General features: G+C 50.8%; 2 protein-coding genes across 3 annotated transcripts in view; one reads left to right on the top strand and one right to left on the bottom strand.

Moving 5' to 3' along the window:
* Positions 1–8561: 8561 nt before the first annotated feature.
* On the bottom strand, positions 8562–9681 carry LOC128776236 (basic proline-rich protein). The gene is made up of 2 exons (XM_053900609.1): positions 9440–9681; positions 8562–9354 (listed from the first exon to the last, which is right to left on the bottom strand). The coding sequence occupies exons 1-2, from the start codon at positions 9679–9681 to the stop codon at positions 8562–8564; spliced, it is 1035 nt and encodes a 344-aa protein (XP_053756584.1).
* The window catches only part of DTX4 (deltex E3 ubiquitin ligase 4), a 36950-nt gene continuing 26205 nt past the window's right edge, over positions 8712–19456 (top strand). The window contains exons 1-2 of one of the 2 annotated variants that reach the window (XM_053899679.1): positions 8712–8768; positions 18039–18765. In XM_053899679.1, the coding sequence (XP_053755654.1) occupies positions 18146–18765 (620 nt within the window). In that variant the 5' untranslated portion in view covers positions 8712–8768; positions 18039–18145. Of the gene's footprint in view, positions 8769–9552; positions 9891–18038; positions 18766–19456 lie in introns of those variants that run through there. The other variant, XM_019414474.2, reaches the window with a different exon arrangement.

Raw genomic sequence — 19456 nt, 5'->3', positions numbered from 1 at the left:
AGTGACTCTCCTCTCCCTCCTCACCCCTGATGCTTTTCCTCTCTACCAAAACCTCAGCTGACTTTGGAGAAATCATTGGAGATGGAGCTGAGCTCACCCTGCCCCCAAGGGGGACTAAAGTCCATATACACGTGTGTGAATCCGGGAGGGAGCACCCAAATTTATGGCCCTGTTGAACTCAGGTGCCCAAATCACCAAACTACCCTGTCCCAGAAGAGGAAAAGGTTCTGGGCACAGGAGTGATTAAAGGCCCCAAGGACTGATTGGTGGAGCTCAGGCAGCTTGCGTAGGGGCAGAAAGTGGTCCCTGGGCCTTGATGCTCATCAGGCACTGAGAGGTACAGGGAGAGGACCTAGCTCCAGGGTTTAGGTGCTGACTTTGGAGTGAGAAGAAAGAAGGGAAAAAGACTGACAGCTGTTCGTTCTCTCCTCCTTCCCCATCCTCCCTAGCCTGACCCCCGATCACCACCCTGAGCTTCCCTGGGCTCCTGGATGGAACCTTTGCTTTTCATTGCACTTGTATGGGAAGAAAGGCACTCTAATTCAAGTAATGGGGTTTAGGCAAGATTGAGGTGGGGAAGGAAAGCTGAAGTGATCCTGTGGATGGTTACTTTGGGTGGATTCAATGATTGCTGTTGTAGAGTTGATATGTTGTGGAATGATGGACTTCCCATCTCCGAAGTGCCACGGAAGATTCTCCTGTTAAGGAACTGCTTCGTGTTGGACATATAGCCTGTCCCCAAGCCACTTCCCTGTCCCCTCCGAATATTCCAGCAAAAATAATATAAAACTTCCAAAGAAGAAAAGAAAATCCCAATTTGGGTTAAAAACAGGCAACTGGAGCATTCAGAAAAGCCACTTCCTGATACAACGTCGCCACCTGCTGGACGCAGCCACTAGCACACCCCTTCTAAACAAAGGCTGCCATTGACCTGTTGCTAAACCAACCTGCGTGGAAACTGACCTCAGGAGTCAGGAGGTCTTTTTCATCTGGCATCTCCTTTTTAAGGCAGTTCCACTCAGACTCATTTACTAACAAAGGAAGGATCCAAAGGCCTTGGAAGTCAAATACTAATGGTATGTATATTCAGGAGCTTAGCCGGCCTGGCTTAGGCATCATCCTTGCATTTTACATGAAAAAGTAGAAATTGCATTATCACCTACGTATCACCTGGATTTTATTGTTTTCCTCCAGGGGGTCTCCCTAGCTTCTGACAGAATGCAATCAGATCATCTAAACGTGGTCAGGGACAAAAGTGACTGCAGACCGAGTCACAGAAGGCTGTCTACCTCTGGTGTGCACCACTTCCAGAACATTCTCCGAGTGTCCCAGCCAGCAGCTAGGGATGTTTACTAGTGCTGTGTCCCGTATCAAATCCCGAAGTCCAACTTGTACCTCATCAGCACTATAAGTTTTTAGAGAACCCTGTCCCCATTTTTCATTGATGTATAGGGGGCATGAAAATAAATTAGTGCGTGGGGACCCTGGGTGGCTCGGTCGGTTGAGCGGCTGACTCTTGAATTCGGCTCAGGTCATGATCCCAGGGTGGTGGGATCCAGCCCGCGTTGGGCTCCACACTGAACATGGAGCCTGCTTAGGATTCTCTCTTTCCTTCCCTCTGCCCCTCTTCCCAGGTCGTGCTCCCTCCCTCTCTCTCTCTCTCAAATAAAAAAAAATTTAAATAAGTAAGTAAATAAATAAATAAATGTGACCCTTAAGGATCTGAAGAATATAGAAATAAAGGCCTTTATCATACATACGTTTAATTTATCAGTTGACCCCTGTGGGAAGCTAGTGAGTCTGAAGGACAGCAGTTGACAGCTGCCAAGTCAAACCAAGTGAGTGGTAGGCACCACAGTGCCACATGTGGTATCTTTGCCAGAGTAAATCAGCACTGCCCCAAGAACATGGTATTCGGCCATTGACTGGATTAATGTGCTCTTTTGTGCCACTATCAGAAAAGGGCATCATAAGCCGTTCAACTCACATGGACTAGACGATGGCATGTTTTTTCAGTTTTGCCCCAGACTATATTAGCACTCTGTTTGATACAATATAGATAGGAAAAGTCTGGACTATTTGTGCGTCCTGCTGACCATCACATCAATCCACTCTGTCAATGACATCATGCTAATCAGGCCAGAGGAGCGACAAGTAGCCAACGGAGATCGACTCTATGAAGAATCAGCAGCCCACTAAATCAGGGATGTGCCAGGACATCTCACCCAAAGTAAGAGATAAACTGGTGAATCCTGTGTGCATCACTATGAAGAAGGAGATACACTGCCTCTTTGGTTTCTGAAGGTAGCATAGTCCATACCTGGGTATACTGCTTTAGCCCATTGATAGGGTGACAGGTGCCGGCTTTAAATCAGGCTCAGATTACAAAAAGGTTCTGCAGGGGCTCCTGGCTGGCTCATTCAGTAGAGTGTATGACTCTTGATCTTGGGGTTGTGGGTTCAAGCCCCACGTTGGATGTAGAGATTACTTTAAAAAAAATAAATAAGGGGGCGCCTGGGTGGCTTGGTCGGCTAAGCGTCCGACTTCGGCTCAGGTCATGATCTCACGGTCCGTGGGTTCGAGCCCCGCGTCGGGCTCTGTGCTGACAGCTCAGAGCCTGGAGCCTGCTTCAGATTCTGTGTCTCCCTCTCTCTGCTCCTCCTCTGTTCATGCTCTGTCTCTCTCTGTCTCAAAAATAAATAAACGTTAAAAAAAAAATTAAAAAAAATAAATAAATAAGGTGGCTTGGTCAGTTAAGTGCCCCGACTCTTGGTTTCAGCTCAAGTCATGATCTCAGGGTTTGTGAGTTTGAGCCCTCAAAGTTTGATCCCCTGCGTCGGGATCCTTACTGACAGCATGGAGTTTGCTTAGGATTCTCTCTCCTTCTCAGTCTGTCCCTCCCCTGCTCTTGCTCTCATGTGCTCTCAAATAAATAAATAAATAAATAAATAAATAAATAAATAAAAGTTCTGTAGACTCTGGTTATGGAAAAACGAAACAAAAGCAAACAAAGGAAAACAGTGCTGTCACTTGGATGGTGCATCCTCCTGGCTGACTCTATATCACAAGTGTCAGATGAGGGGAAAGATACCGTGTGGAGTCGGAGTGCCTGGACGGTTCAATTGGTTAGCCATCCAGCTCTTGGTATCAGCTCAGGTCGTGACCTCACGGTCATGGGATCGACCACGCTCAGCGTGGAGCCTGCCTAGGATTCTTTCTCTCCCTCTCCCTCTGCCCCTCCCCCACTCTTATTCGAATGCACTCTCTCTCTAAATAAATAAACATTTTTTAAAAAGATACCATGTGACTTAACAGAAACCCATGGAGGAGGGGAAGGAAAAAAAAAAAAAGAGGTTAGAGTGGGAGAGAGCCAAAGCATAAGAGACTCTTAAAAACTGAGAACAAACTGAGGGTTGATGGGGGGTGGGAGGGAGGGGAGGGTGGGTGATGGGTATTGAGGAGGGCACCTTTTGGGATGAGCACTGGCTGTTGTATGGAAACCAATTTGACAATAAATTTCATATATTGAAAAAAAAATAAAAAATAAAAAATAAATAAAAAGATACCATGTGGCGTTTATGGCAAACCCAAGTGGGAGAATCACAATGCAGACTCCTGTTCTGAAGCCATATCATGCCATGTGCAGTGCAAAATCGTATGCCTTTTGCATAGCAAATCCTGGTGTGTTACTGGCCCCCATTAACGATGGAACACCCGATCTTGAGATATCAGGTGACCATGCATCCAGAAAACTGCCCTTTATGTGGTGGGTTCTCTCAGATTTCTGAAGTCACAATGTCGGCTGCAACCAAACACTGTCTCTTATAAGACACTGTCTCTTATAGAAGTGACGCACCCAGGACTGAGTATGAGCAGGACAAAAGATCACGAGTGAGTCACATGGACAATGTGGACAGCATCCGTACAGAGACATCCACATCCTAATTCCTGGACCCTGTGAGTATGTTAAGTTACATGGCAAAGGGCAAAGGTGGGCCATCTTAATTGGCCATTTTAGCTTCTGAGCTCCCTGTTGGCCAAAACTGTTACAGGGCACGAGTTCAGGAGGTCTCAAAGACTGCCTTCAGGTTCAGTCATTTTATAAAAGATTCACAGAAGTCAGAAAACTTATGTTCATGGTTTTGGTTTCTTACAGTGAAAAAAATACAGATTAAAATCAGCAGAGGGGATTTATTCTAGGCATCCAAGGCTGATTCAACCTTAAAAAATTATTTGATATAATTTATTGATGTAAGGACACATGAGCAGGGTAAAGAATAAAAGCGACACGATTATATCAACAGATGCAGAAAAAGCATTCGACAAATTCCAACACCCACTTATAAAAACTCTCAGCAAACTAGGGTTAGAGGAGAACTTCCGCAGGTTGATAAAGAACATCTACAAAACCTACAGCTAATATCATACTTCATGGTGAGAAACTGGATGCTTCCCCGCTAGGATCAGAAACAAGGCAAGGATGTCTGCTCTCACCTATTTATTATCATAATGAAAATCCTAGGTAATGCAATTTGACAAAAAAAAAAAAAAAAAAAAAAGGTGCAAAAGTGATACTAATTAAGAAGAAAGATATAACATTATCTTTATTCACAGATGACATGATTATCTATGTACTATGTGTAAAATTCCAAAGAATCAACAACAGCAAACCTCCTGGAAGGAATAAGAAATTGTAACAGGTTGCAAGGCACACAATTACTATACAGGAGTCAACTGCTTTCTTATCATCTTATACAAATTGAAATTTGAAATTTAAAACATAATACTGTTCACTAATAAACTGGAGAATTCTACCAAATATTTAAAGAAGAATTAACATCAATACTACAAAAATATTTTCTGGAAAATAAGAGAGAGTTCATTTCATAAAGCTAGTATTATTTTGATACCAAAACCATATAAAGATAGTAGAGAGAGAGAGAGAGAGAGAAGTACAAACCAATATCTTTCATAATTTTATACCTCCAAAGCCTCAAACTATTAACAATTAGAATCCAGCAATATTTTTAAAAATTACTCCTGATGACTAAGTGGAGTTTATTTCAGGGATATAAATCTGGTTCATTATTTGAAAATCAATCAATGCAATCTTCCATATTAACAGACTAAGGAAGACAAATCACATGATCATACCAATTGATGCAGAAAAAGCATTTGGTAAAAATAAATGTTCATGACAAAAAAAGTCTCAGAAAATTAGGAATAGAAGAACTTGGTAAATAACATTTGAAATAAACAACTATAGCTGATATATTTAATGATGAAAGACTAAATGCTATCTCCCTATGATCAGGAACAAGGCAAGAATGCCCATTCTCCCTACCATATTCAACACAGCACTGGAAATTCTAAGAATTATTCTATGGCAAGAAAGGGAAATAAAAAGCATAAAGATCAGAAAGGAGGAAGGGCACCTGGGTGGCTCAGTCAGTTAAGCATCTGGCTTCAGCTCAGGTCATAATCTCTTGGTGAATTCAAGCCCCCTGTCAGGCTCTGTGCAGACAGTTCGGAGCTGGAAGCCTGCTTTGGATTCTGTGTCTCCCTCCTCTCTGCCCCTCGCTCACTCACACTCTGTCTCTCAAAATAAATAAACATGAAAAAAAAGTTTTAAAGAATAATAAAAAAAAAAAGGATATATAGATGCCAAAAAAACCCTAAACGTATGACCTTACAATTGTACTCCTGGGCATTTATCACAAAGAAAAGGAAACTTTACATTCATGCAAAAACTGGTATATGAATGCTCACAGCAGCTATATTTGTAAAAGCCCAAACTAGAAACAACTCTATGTCCTGCAGTGGGTGGGCAATACAGTACACTTGTACTGTGGAATACAAGGAACAAACTCTTGGTATACACAACAATCTGGATGAATCTTTAGAGAATCACACTGAGTAGAAAAAGCTAGTCCCCAAAGGTTACGTAGTCTATGATTCCATTTACATAACATTCCTGAAATGACAAAATTATAGATATGGAGAATCTATTAGTGATTTCTAGGGGTTAAGGAGAGGATGGGAGGGGAAGGATCGGTTATGGCTATAAAAGGACCACATCGTGGAACCTGTGGTAATAGAAATGTGTGTTGTTTACAGTTGTATACAAAGTGTATCTTGTATAATATATGATACAGTGCTGTTGTATCAATAAAGGAGCAGAATCACAATTATTCCTTATTTTGACTGTGTTAATGTCAGTAGTGATACTGTACAATACTTTTGCAAGTATAGTTTTATAAGCTGTTACCATTGGGAAACATGGGGGAAAGGGTACAGGAGATCTCTCTGGATTCTTACAACTACCTGTGAACCTACAATTATTTAAAAATAAAAAACGTAATTTAAAGAGAAGGCAATGCAGCTTCTGTCTGACTCTTTCTGTTGGGTCACACGCATTTGGAACCGAACCTCCAGGCTGTGAAGAAGCCAATCAGCAACCTAGTCCACTTATAGGTGCGTGGGCGGATAGCCCTACCTGAGTTCCCAGCTGACAGCCAGCATCAAATGCTAGACAAGTGAATGAACAAGACTGCACGTGATTTCAGCCCCCAGCCATCCTTCACCCTCCCGGAGCAGACACTAGCTGTCCTCATGGAGCCTTCGCCAAGCTGCAGATTCACGTGCAACATAAATCCTTGTTGCCGTTTTCAGCCACTAATTTTAGGATGTTTGATACAGAGCAATAGGTAACTGGAAAAAAGAACGACTTTGCCTCTGAACATGCCACAGACAAGGAGTATGTCTTTTCCCTTGAACCTTTGTGTCAAGTGATGATGGCATTTTTTTTTTTTTTGAAGTATCATCAAATTAAACCTTTGAACAATTCAGACTGGCTTCATCCCAATCAGTCTCAATTGGTGAGGTTTTATTATACCTGCCATCTTCCAAATCACAAATTAGGCACCTCACTTGGTTAGAGATTATTATGCCACTTATGGGTGTAGCTTATCAAAAATACACAACTGTAATTGATTACTAACGTCAACTGATCTATATCTTGGCTTCCTCTTACACATGAATCAGGCTACGTACAAACCCTCTCTTATGTCATCAGGCATTTTTTGTCCTGTTGTACAGACACAAGAAGACCAGATACAGGATCAAGCTGGACATAGGTAAGAGCAAGTGTCTTCCTACTTCCTATTCATCTTTCAAACAACCGTTCATCTTTCAAACGGCCGGTCTGACATTTGGTGATAGCCCTCTTCTCTGGTTTGGGCTTTTTCCACTTGAGAATGCCTGGTTGGGCTGGTCATTTGCTGTTTTCTCCCCGGTACTTTCAGCATTCTCTTAAATCATTACTGACAGTTTCTGGATCCATACTTACCCAGACCACAAGGAAGTTTCCAGGGTCTTCGAACTCTTGGTCTTATGATTGGAAATAAAAATAGCTCAACAAAGCTTTAGGTTCCTCTTACTTCACCTCTACTTTTGTTCTTCCAGAACACCCTATCCTCGTGTTCTCCCCCTTCCCTTCTTTCACATTGAGGCACTTTTATTTATTTATTTATTTGCCACATACCTTGATTCTTACTATACTACCCCTTGTCACATAACATGTATGATGGAATAGGCTTTTTTTCTTTGTCTTTTTCTTTTCTTTCTTTCTTTCTTTCTTTCTTTCTTTTTTTTTTTTAGTCCAACTAAGTTTTGAATACCAGTTTCCCTTCTGGCTATATAGGTAAACTGGGTCAAAATCCTCAAATGTCCTAAGTCTCATTTGTAAAATGGGAATACAATGGCTCATGGTAGGATAAATTGAGATATCCTTTACTCCTTTCTCTTTCGTCCTTGAAACCCTGAAATTTGATGTCTTAATGAAGGTGTTGACTGAGTTGGATTGGGAGACTGGCCTTAGGGAGAGACTAACCGGATCTCCAGAAGTCATCCTAGGGAGATTTTGGCACGGGGGCATCATCAAGAGTGAAGCTCAGAGGCAGCCTCCATCCTAGAGCTTTTTGGAGGCTGGACGAAGAACATATACGATTGTTTTTCCTTTTGCTTCTTATCTAGAACCCTGTGAACAGGGAGACGAGGGAAGAAGGATGAAGAAGAAATGGAAAATGCTAACGATAGAACAGGTGGCTGTAATTCAAGAGGGAGCAAGAGAGGGAAAGCAAATCTTCCGAAACAAAAGACAAAGTTCATGACTTTATGAAAGAAAATGGTTGTTTCAAAGAGATTCATAATCCCAGCCCCTAACACAAACTGTTTTTATTTCTGTATCGTATCCTGGATCTTCCTGATCATATGAATTCATGTATGCGGTCGCCAGCCACCTCAGCAAAACGAAGTTTGCGTTCTCTGGCAAAATTACCGTGAAATCCTGATGTTAATCTGCCCTTCTAGGTTATTTTTCATATTAACGAGCGATGACGAAAATAGCCAAGTCTAGCTCGTGTCTGTCCTACTCTCCCAATATTTTGGTCACAGAAACCCTGCAGAATAACTCAATTTAGCCTGTATCTCCCGGACTACAGTAACGTTGAAGCAGACCAGAAAAAAACACATTTGCCCTCTAGGCGGACGATATAAACCCATCACCCTCCAAATCGCTGCAACCCTTTGCACCGGGTCTCAGGAGCAGAGGTTAGAGGCGAGCGGCCGTGCGTGGCCACTGACCCGCACGCGTCGCCCCGGGCCAGCAGGGGGCGTGTGAGCCGCGGGCGCCCCGCTCCGGGGCCCGGGCCGCCGGGGGCGTGGCTCCGCATCCTTGACGGACAGCTGAGGATGCGGGCGAAGATGAGGTAATAGGAGCCGGAGCAAGGAGGGCGTGGGGGTGCGGGCGCGCGAGTGTGTGCGAGTGTGTGAGTGTGAGTGCGTGCGCGAGCCGGAGACACCGCGTGTCTCGGCGCTGGCGCTGCGGACCCCGATCGCGCTGAATTGAACGCGGAGAGAAAGACCATTCCGTTTCTGGGAGGGAGGCTGCAAAGCGGCGGCGCGCGACAGCTGCGGTCCCGGGGCCGCGTCATGGCCGGCCGCTTTGGGGAGCCTGGGGACGCGGGAAACCCCCGCGGGCGCGCGTTTGCCTTAGCGCCCCGCTCGGGAGGGGCGCTCCATTCTGGAGGCGACTGAGCAGAGCCGCAGGGAGGGGGAGCTCTCGCCGCGGCGGCCACCGCGTCCGCGCGGCCAGAGGGTGGGCAGGGAGGGGCGCGCGGGGAGGGGAGCCCGGCGTGCCTTTCCGAGCGCGAGCGCGCGGCGAGCTCCCACCCCGCCGCCCGCAGAGCCCGAGGCGCAACTGGTGCGAGGGCCCGGGGCTCGCGTCGCCGCCAGCCCAGCTCGGGCCGCCGGGGCTCCGGCCGCGCGCCCGCCGGGGCTTCGCGAGGCGGGGGCCTGTCTGCGCAGGGCCGGGGCTTTGCATGAAGCCGCTCGACCCCACGGAGCGGCGGCGGCGGCAGCGGCGGACCCCGGCGGCGGCGGCGGCGGCGGCGGCGGCGCGCGGTCGAAGCCGGGCGGCCCGGGTGCCCGGGCCCCGGTGGATGCGCGGCTGGGGAGCGGCCCATGGGCCGGAGCTGAGGCTGCCCGGGGCGGCGGGGCGCGGGGCGGGGGGCGCGGCCGAGGCCCGCGGGCGGCGGCGCAGGAGGAAGCGGAGGAGGACCGGCGCGCGGGGCCCGGGAGGCAGGCGGCGCGGCGCGGCCGCCGCGGCCCGGGGCTCGCCATGCTCCTGGCCTCGGCCGTGGTGGTCTGGGAATGGCTGAACGAGCACGGCCGCTGGCGTCCCTACAGCCCGGCCGTGAGCCACCACATCGAGGCGGTGGTCCGCGCCGGCCCCCGCGCCGGGGGCAGCGTGGTGCTGGGCCAGGTGGACAGCCGTCTCGCGCCCTACATCATCGACCTGCAGTCCATGAACCAGTTCCGCCAGGATACCGGTGAGCCGGCGCCCCTGCCCCGCCCGCGCCCACCTCCCCTCCCTGCCCTGGGATCTCCCGCCTCGGGAGCCCACCGGGACCCACCCAGTCCGCAACTCCGTGCGGCGTGTCACCAGGAGGTGGTCGTGGAGGGGGCGCTTTACTCCCCGCCATCCTCTTAAGATTGCCCCCGCAATAAACGTCCATGCAAGTAGTATCCGTGTTCTGCTTGTGCAAATCGAGCTTCAACCGAGCCCCTAAGAACCGCCCCCCCCCCGTCCCATCTCGCGCCCCCCTTTAAGCGCTTGGTGGCCCCAAGTCCTCCGATGTAGAAATTCCAGGGCCGGCCCAGCCCACATGCAATCCCAGCCGCTGGGAAAGGTTTCCTGCATCCTCACGCGGTGGCTGACCCCGCTTTGCCTCAGGCACCCTCGGGGCCGCCACCTGTCCCCCTCACCACCCACCTTACTGCCTCTGCCCCTTCTGTGTGGGTTGCCTTCTGTGGGTTGCCTGCCCGCAGCTGGGTCCTGCGGGGGGGAGGGGGACTGGGGGGAGGGAAGAAGGGGTTCCCTGGAGGCATTCGCTGTGGTCTAGCAGGAGAAGGGCGGGCGCCCTGGGAGGAGAGCCTGGAGCTGCTGGGGGATTCCGGGACATGAAACACCCCGGATGCTGTGGCATTGGCCAGTACCGCCTGTGCACTCCAAGTGCTTGAAGCAACAGGCCAGAGCAGATGGAGAGAGGAGGGGGAGGGCCGCGGCTCCGGAATGCCTGGCAGGAAAGCCGCTCCCTTTGTCCGCGTAGGAGGAGGTGGATTCCTAAGGAGAAAGGGTCCCCAAGCTTCCTCCTGAAACTGACACGCTGGTCTTCCAGAGCACTAAACCCCCCATCTTTTCGTGGGAATCAGGTTGCCACTGTGGCCACCACAATCCCACTTCCCCCCTGACCAGGCTTTGCAGGTCAGAGCAAAGAAGAGGGGCTCAGGGTGGTGGGTCAGTGGCGGGAGGGGCAGGACCCAGCTGCTTGTCTTTGCTCCGCTCGGGGTGTCCAGGCTTAATTGAGGACCTGGGACAAGTCTGCCTCCTCTCCAGGAGTCTCTGTCTTCTTGGGGGTGGGAGGTTGTTTCTGGAATTCTGGCCCGGCTTTCCGGAGATTGTGACCCAGGAGCCTGGTGAAGCAGGTGTGGTGGGGAGGGGCTAGAGAGGATGGGGGGGGGGGGAGTCCCAGGGGATCAGAGAACAGCTGCTTGAGCAGGGCATCCCAGCCTCCTTGGAAAGCCCCCACATCCTGTGTGCTAATTAGGATTGTCATGGGAAAGGGGTGTCTTTCCACCCTTGCGTCCCCATCTTCAGTCCTAACTCCCAACGGCTTCTTTGCCAGGGACTTTGCAGACACCGGCCAACTGAGTAAAGCCTTCTGGGGAAAGGATTCCAGAAGTGTTAGCATCTGGAGGGGCTCGATTAAACCCCGGTGGTGGGAAAGGCAGGGAGGTGGAACTGAGAGACGCTGGGAGGGAGGAGGGAATGGGGAGGAATGTTAGGAGATTGAGAAAGAGGATTAAATGTGGCCAAGGGGAGGGAAGAGAATGTAACTGGGCAATTGGGGTAAAGGTTGTGGAAGTGAGGGTGGAGGCAGCAGACTGTTGGGGGGCGAGGAGGAGGGGGGGTTGGTGCGCTGAGCCCCGGAAGTGGGACCTGGGAGATTAGCAGTTAAGACACCTGACCCAGAATTCCAGTCCTAGTCAGAATAAACAGGCAGGTGTTAGCTTCTCTATTTCAGACTAAATCTCTGCAGCATAGAGAGAAACACCCTGGTGACATGCTTGTCCCAGCCCCTGTCCCACATTTGGGTAGGGGTGAATTTAATCAGTGTTTAGGGGTATCTTAAAGAGGGGAATGAAGAGTCATGGCTTGAAACGCCCTTTCTACCATCAGATGTGAAATTATGGAGAAAACTGGGTTAAGGGACGGAAGCCATGTCCCCCTCCCAGGTCCGGCCACCCTTCCCTGAAGACAGGCTGACCATGGCCTGGTGGTTAGCAGTTGAGTCCGAGGCTGGGGCTTCTCAGGTTTTAGACCAGAGGCAGAGAGCTAGTAGCCCGGATCATTTTAAAGACTGCCTCGGGGTGTGTTTTACATTCTTGCCTGTCTTAGAGGCTCACGACTCAGGCTGCTTCTAATGGTCAGTCGATGAATGATCCCGACGGCCTTCCTCCCGGTGCCAGGCCCTGCGCTGGCTGCTGAAGGCACTGGGCTGAATTCCCAGGAATGCTGGGCTGTCAAGGAGCTTGTCAAAGCAGAATAGAATCTCTGGGCTTCTGGGCTTGGAGCCCCCTCCTCTCCCTTCTCCACCAACAGACAGGCAGCTCCTCTCAATGTAGCTCATTGATGAGGCCATGACAGGGTAGGAACTTCATACTGCGGGCGCCCAGGCAACCTCAGCCAAGCCCTGGCAATGTTTAATTAAATTACCCGCCATTCCCAAGCCACGGTTTGAAGCTGGGAACCAGAAACATCCCCAGAAACAAAGAAGAGCTGGAAGTCCCCCTGCCAGACTGAGTCCTCTTTTTTTTTTTTTTTTTTTTTTTTTTTTTTTTGCCTCCTCTATGTGGGGACATTTCCTGACATGGGAGCTTTGTTTTTTTTCACAAGTTGCCTGGCTTGCTGCAAGTGAGGCCTCAGACCCTCGGCTCCCCTGGGCTCCAGCCTCACCCACCCCGTCTCCAGGGAGATGGCCGGGAGGGTACATGGGCCCTCTGCCGCCTTTGTTTGCCCCGGGCCCTTCCTCCCCACACGGCCTCTGGGTTCCAGCTTATTTGCGCTCTGCTGGTCTCTGGCCATCGTGTTTCCGTGTTTCCGGCTAGGAAATCTGGAAGAAGGGAGGAGATGAAGCGAGGTAGAGGTGACAGTCTTGGCTGCTTCCAGAGCCTTGCTTGTGCCCTGTGCCTGTACGGTCATTTGCCTTGATGGGGCTCACCTTTTCTGTCACAGGCAAGTGACTGGAGTACTGTCCTTCAGCATCGCCGTCCCTTGTATCTTCCGGGACACCTGATTGCCACCACCTCCAGGGCTCCAGCAGCAGGACGTGGGGAGCCCGGGCTGTGAGTGGGGAGAGTGACTCAGGCTGTCATCCCAGCCTCACTGGCTTCTGTGTGACCTTGAGCAAGTCCCTTAGCTGCTCGGGCCACGTTTTTTTCTCTGTAGAAGGAAGAGCAGCCTTGAGAGTCCCCTGGCTCCTTTCCTGTCATCATTCAGATGGGCAGGTGAATGGGTTTGGCCCCCGCACCTGTGAGGATGCTGCTTGGAACTGGCCTGGTGTGAGGGAGCGTCCTTCCCAGCTCAAGAGTGTTCTCTGCAACTTTTGCCTTTTCTATGTCTTTAATGTGGTGACAAAGGTCAGATGGAGAGAGATGACAGGTTTTGACAGAAGCTGATTCTTTGGGCCCCACAATACCCTCTGCCCTGTGTGAGCACCGGAGCGGAAGAGGCAGGTGTCGTGATCGTTACAATATGGGGGATGCCCCAGGCCCCTTGCACACATACATTGTCTTGTTTGATCCTCACGGCGATCTTAGGAAGGACCTATTGTCCCCATTTTATAGGAAAGGAAACAATCTGGAAGAGACTAAGTTGCTCTGAGTTTTACAGCTAGTCCATGGCAGAGCTGAGATTCCAAATGAAGTGTCCCACGCTCTACTCTGTCATCAGTGAACGCTTCTGGAGCGCCTACTTCATGCAGGCGCTGTTCCAGGCATGTGGGATGTAGCAAATGGTGAAACTTCTAGGGCTTTGCCCCCACAGGACATTCCAGTGGGGCTGTGGGGCGCTTGGGAGAGGCCCGGGATCTCTCTGACACAGCGATGTACAGATGCGGGTAAAAGTGCCTTCGAGACTGGCTCATGCCTGGAAGGTGTTTCTCCCTTTTCCCAGGAGCCAAAACATCTCCGGTGCTTTGGAATGCAGGTGTCTGAGCTGCCAGGAAAAACTGATCTTCCCTCTCTTTCTCCCCGCTTGGTTTATGAACATTCTTTATTCCTATCCCATTAGCGGCCTTTTCTTTGGGTCACTGCACTCAAGGACTAAATGGATTTCTCAGATCATCTAGTTCGTGGGCCTGACTATAGAGGAGGCCAGGACTAGCACATTCCAGACAGAGCGGACTCTGAAAATAATCAGAGACACGAAATCCCACGATGAAATTCTTTTGTACCACGGCGTTGGTTCTGAAGTCTGCCTTCTGTCTCTAAATAACGTGCTGGGGCTGAACTGAACTCAGCGTCTTTCCCTCCAAAAACTGGCTCTTCCTCTTGAAACCCCTCTGCCGGCAAATGGTGTCCCCATTTTACCCCTTGCCCGTGGTGGAGACCTCAGGATTCTTTGACTCTGTCACAGTGTTGTTCTGGTGCCCAATGTGTAAGGCAACGTAGACCGTGTGGCCAGCTGTTGAAATTAGTGTGCATGATGAAAATCCGGGATGGTTGTTTGCATGCAGATGCCCAGGCCCAGGCCCTGGAGATGCTGGTGATTCCTCATGGCAGCCAGTGGGTACTCTAGAAGGTGTTAAGTACCCCCAGGAGATTCTGAAGCCGGTGATTCTGGAAACTCTCTTGGAAAGCATTGAATTCAGCTACTCATGGTCACTTCCTACCCATTTCTTCTCTGTAGGGTCCCTCCAGTCTGTCACCTCCTTTTCGTCTCCACTGCCCATACCCTCATTACTTCTCACTTGGAACTCATTAACAGAGCAACTCTGGTCTTGTCACTTCTCTGTGTCACAGACTTCACTGGCTCCTCATTGCCTACAAATAAAACCTTCACAGCCTGGCGTTCCAGACTGTCTACGCCTCAGCTCTGACATAACTTTCCAGGTTTATCTTTCTCTCTGCCTTATATCTTCCACAATTCCTGACAAACAGATGTCCCTTTCATCCTCCTGCATCAGAGTTCTCTGACACCCCCTCCCCGAACTATTCACAACGTCCCTTCTACTGAAACGCCCTTCTTTGCCCCTTTCGCCTGTTGAAATTCTCCTTCTCATTCAAGCCTCATCCATTGCTTGAAATGTCCTCCGAACCATCATTGCTTCCTTTATCTGGTCGGTATTTATGGAGCCCCTAGGAAATGTTGGGCATGGGGCGGGGGGGGAACCATGAGCAAACACCTGGGTGCCCACTTTTGTGGCATTTGGGAGTCCGGTGAAGAGATACAGACATTTACCAAATTAATCACACCAGCAAATGTGTAACTGCACATCAAGATAAATGCTGCAAAAAAAAAAAAAAAAAAAAAAAAAGACAAGAATGAGAATCTGATCGGGTCAGGGCAGTCCAGAGAAGTTTCCTGGAGGAAATGAGCGGAAATCTGAACTATGGGCAGCAAAGAGGATGCCAGAGTGTCTTGTGGGGCGGGGGGGAGTCCAGCATTGTGCAAAGGCCCGGCGAGGAGAAACATGGCAGTGGGGAGAGCCTGGAAGGGCCAGTGTGGCAGAAATGTAAGCAGAGTTATTAGGGTGTGAGGCGGCTGCAGAGATGGGAGGGAGTGGAGAGGGTCAGGTTTTGACCTGAGGGGAGTGCACGGAAGGGATTCACGCACAGTGGGGATGTGGGCAGGTTTTCTCAGCCCACATGCATTTTGTTGGCACCCTTCCCATGGCATATTCTGCCTCATAAATAGTCATTCGCCCCCCTTGTCTAGTTTTAGACCGTAAGCTGTTTGAGTAGTGCCTGCATTCCCCAAGGCAGCCAGTGGGGACCCGGCAACATGTGACAAATGACTAAATGCCGAAGTAGCCAGAAGTCTACCTTGCCTTTGTGGAGTCCTCATTACTGCCGCCTTGGGCGCTAGAGCAGAGCTGGAGGGTTGTGACTCTGCCTGCACTGGAGGCACCGTAGGAAAAACGCCAAGACCCTGGTCCACATGGGGCACAGGCAGATCTGCACCCCAGACCTCCTGAGGGGGGCCTGGGCTGGGAGAGCATTTCAGGAAATGGATGGCAAATGGCACAGGACCCAAATGAGGACTGTCTCGATAGGTAGAAATGGCAAAGGAGGGCATTTCGGTGCACGGGACCTGGGGAGTAGTAGGGGAGGGGGTCAGAGACCTGTGAGGGAGTGCAGGACGATAAAAGGCCATGTGTCTGCTGGGAGTCCAGGAAAAGAGCAACATGGGGGCGGTTGGGGGTGGGGGGACATAAACCTGGAAGGGTATGGGAGAGCCACAGCTATTGGGATTGATACCACTGTTGTAAAAAAAAAAAGCCTCTTAAGCATATTTGTGAGAATCGGACACGTGAATTGCCCCCGCTTCGCTGGAGAGAAGCTAAAATAGGGTCATTTAACCTCTCGAAACTTCATCTCCTTCATTTCATTGATCATATGGGATGAGATAGGGGCTTTCTAAATAAGAAAGATTGTATAAGAGGTTATATGCAAACTCCCCCCCCACACACACACACACCCCACACCCTACAGATATCCTCTGAACTAAACTTACCATGACTTCTCCATCCCGCTTGGACATATAATAGAAAATAAATTACAATGATAATCAACCAACTTTTATTGAGCTCTTGGCATGGGGCAGGTGCGATTTCAGCCCCTTCTATTCATTCCTTCCTTTAATCCTCAAATCCACCCTTTGAAGTAGCTCCCCAGGACCCAGGCAGATGCAGACGAGGAAACTGAGGCTCAGTCGCACAGCTGGAAGGGACAGAGCCTCTGCTGTTGGACCCAGAGCCTGTGCTCTTTGTCCCCCAGTGAGCTGGCTACTTACGAAGGAAATGGAGGCAAACCGGGGAACTACTGCCCACCCCCCTTCTTCCTCCTCTCTTCCTCCCATCCCGCTCCCCCCTCCCCAGATCCCCCAGCAGCGTCCTGGTGCTGAATAGGGGATTGTTTTCTTCACCCTCCTGCCTCTGAATGTTGATGTTTTGGGTCATTAAGGGGCTTGGAGATGGGGTGGGGGGCGGGTTATGACCCTGGAAAAGGACTGAATAGACATTGTTCCTTTTCTTCCCCCCTTGAATGGAATTCTGTCCCCGGCCTTGGTGTCTCCCTCTGGGTTGGAGGAGGGGATGGGTCAGAGGCCCGTAAAGGGGAGCCTTTTCCCACCACTGATGGATAAGGCCTAAGCTGACAGATGCGAGATTCAGGCACTCTTGGAGCCCTCCCAGGTCCCCTCACCCTGCCTTGACCCAGGCATCTTCGGCCTTGATGTTGATAGCCATGAAATGAGCCCTGATTGGGCATGAGTCTGAATTCAGTCTTAGGGTGGGTCGGGGAGAAAGAGGCAACAGTTATAGACTTCCTTTTCCTTCGAGTCCCTTTGAACCTGTAGGTTCATTTCTTCTGTACTGCTTCCCTGAAATAATCCTGACCTCTTCCCTGCTCTCCCTTCCCCCAGTGAGACTAAAGATCAAGACAATCCTATCTTTAGGATGGCTTGAGCTTTGGGAAAGAAAAGTGTTAGAGAAATAGAAAATTATCATGATCATTATTACTGTTTTGATAGAAGATTTAATGCTCGAAAGTGTAAGAGTTCTGGCAACCTGATTTTCTATTTTTGTTTTTGCTGCACCCTTAAAGGGACAGAGAGGGAGCTCTCACTCCACCAGGCTGGGCTGGCTTCCTGGGGGTCTCATCTTCTTCCTCTGCCCTCTAGGCTATCCTGACCTTTTGTTCTTTTCCTCGTAGCCCTCCGGGCAGGGGCATTTGCAGGGTAGGGGACAAGTGACAGGCTATTTCTGAGCGCCTACTGTGTGTCAAGGGCTTTACGGGCCTTAGTGCAAATTGCAGGGCGCAGGAGAGATCCAGGACGTGGCATCCATATTCCAATACATATTTGTTTGTTAGATGAATAAGCAGATCGCATTTATTTTCACAAAAACTCTGCAAAGGAGTCCTTGTTTCCCCGGGAAGGAAAGGATGTTGGGGATTTCTATGTAAACTGGGAAGTGAATGAATTTGGCTGCCAACCAAGGTCTCCGGACTGCAAACCGGCAGGTGCTTTTTTCTGGTACCCCACACTAACCCCACACCCTTCACGCTGTCACTCAGATGCTCCCACCCCACCTCAAAGCTGATACCCCAACAGGCAGCCCAGTGCCCGCCGGGCTAACCAAATCCGGTTTCATTCCCTGCTGACCCCTACCCTGTGCTCCGTCCCCCTCTGCCAGGGACCCTGCGCCCAGTTCGCCGCAACTACTACGACCCGTCCTCGGCGCCCGGGAAGGGCGTGGTGTGGGAGTGGGAGAATGACAACGGCTCTTGGACGCCCTACGACATGGAGGTGGGCATCACCATCCAGCACGCCTACGAGAAGCAGCACCCCTGGATCGACCTCACTTCCGTCGGCTTCAGCTACGTCATCGACTTCAGCACCATGGGCCAGATCAACCGGCAGACGCAGCGCCAACGCCGCGTCCGCCGGCGCCTGGATCTCGTCTACCCCATGGTCACGGGCGCCCTGCCCAAGGCCCAGTCCTGGCCGGCTAGCCCCGCGTCGGCCGCCTCGCCCGCGGCCCCGCCCTGCTCCTGCCCACAGTGCGTCCTGGTGATGAGCGTCAAGGCCGCCGTGGCCAACGGGGGGAGCGCGGGGCCGCTGCAGCCCCCCGCCGCCCGCAAGCACATGCCCCCGTCTGGGGCGGCCAGGCTGCCCCCCCCACCAGGCCCTGCGGCCAAGCCGCTGGACAGCACGGGCACCATCCGAGGCCCGGTGAAGCCCGTCCCGTCGCAGGCGATCCGGCGACAGGCCTCCGGCACGCCGGCTGGGGTGACCATGGGCTCTCCTGCCAGCCCCCCCGGAGCCAACGGCAAGACGGGAAGGGTGGCCCTGGCGACCTTAAATCGGACCAACCTGCAGCGACTGGCCATCGCCCAGTCCCGGGTGCTGATCGCCTCTGGGTAGGTACTTTCACCTGATGCCTGTGAGCGTTTAGGGCACAGGCCCCGACTGACCTGGGCCAGAGGTGAAAGGGAGCTGCCTGCCAGGACTTAAGCTCCCTGTCCTCTTGTCCTGACCCTCCGGCTGCAGGTGGAAGGCAGCACGGTGTGGTGGGTAAGGGTGGGCTTGGCCTTTGGGGTCCACCGGATCTGGCTTCTAATGGAGATGTTGCCACAGCTATGTGATTTGGGACACGTGCCTAATATCCCAGAGTCCTAACTTCCTCCTCTGTAAATGCCTTCGATAATCCTCCCCGTTAGGGTCACTGCTGAGGGTTGAAGGTTATGCAACCTTAAGGGGGCTCCCACCAGGATCTAGGTTGGGGGCTTTATCACCTCATTTAATCCTTACAGCAACTCCTTTTTTTTTTTTTTTTTTTTTTACCATGTATTTATTTTTGAGAGACGGAGACAGAATGTGAGCAGGGGAGGGGCCGAGAAAGAGAGAAGGAGAGAGAGAGAATCCCAAGCAGGCTCCAGGCTCTGAGCTGTCAGCACAGAGCTGGATGCGGGGCTTTAACTCACAGACTGTGAGATCATGACCTGAGCTGAAGTCGGATGGTCAACCGACTGAGCCACCCAGGTGTCCCGATTACAGAAACTCTTTGAAGTAGGCATTTGGATCCCCTTTTACCCAGGAAGAAATCATAGG

Source organism: Panthera pardus, unplaced genomic scaffold (genome assembly GCF_024362965.1).
Source record: "Panthera pardus isolate Hobbes unplaced genomic scaffold, ASM2436296v1 HiC_scaffold_12, whole genome shotgun sequence".
Taxonomy (NCBI): Eukaryota; Metazoa; Chordata; class Mammalia; order Carnivora; family Felidae; genus Panthera; species Panthera pardus.
The sequence above is the reverse complement of the archived record's forward strand: the minus strand, read 5'-3'. Positions and strand labels throughout refer to the sequence as shown.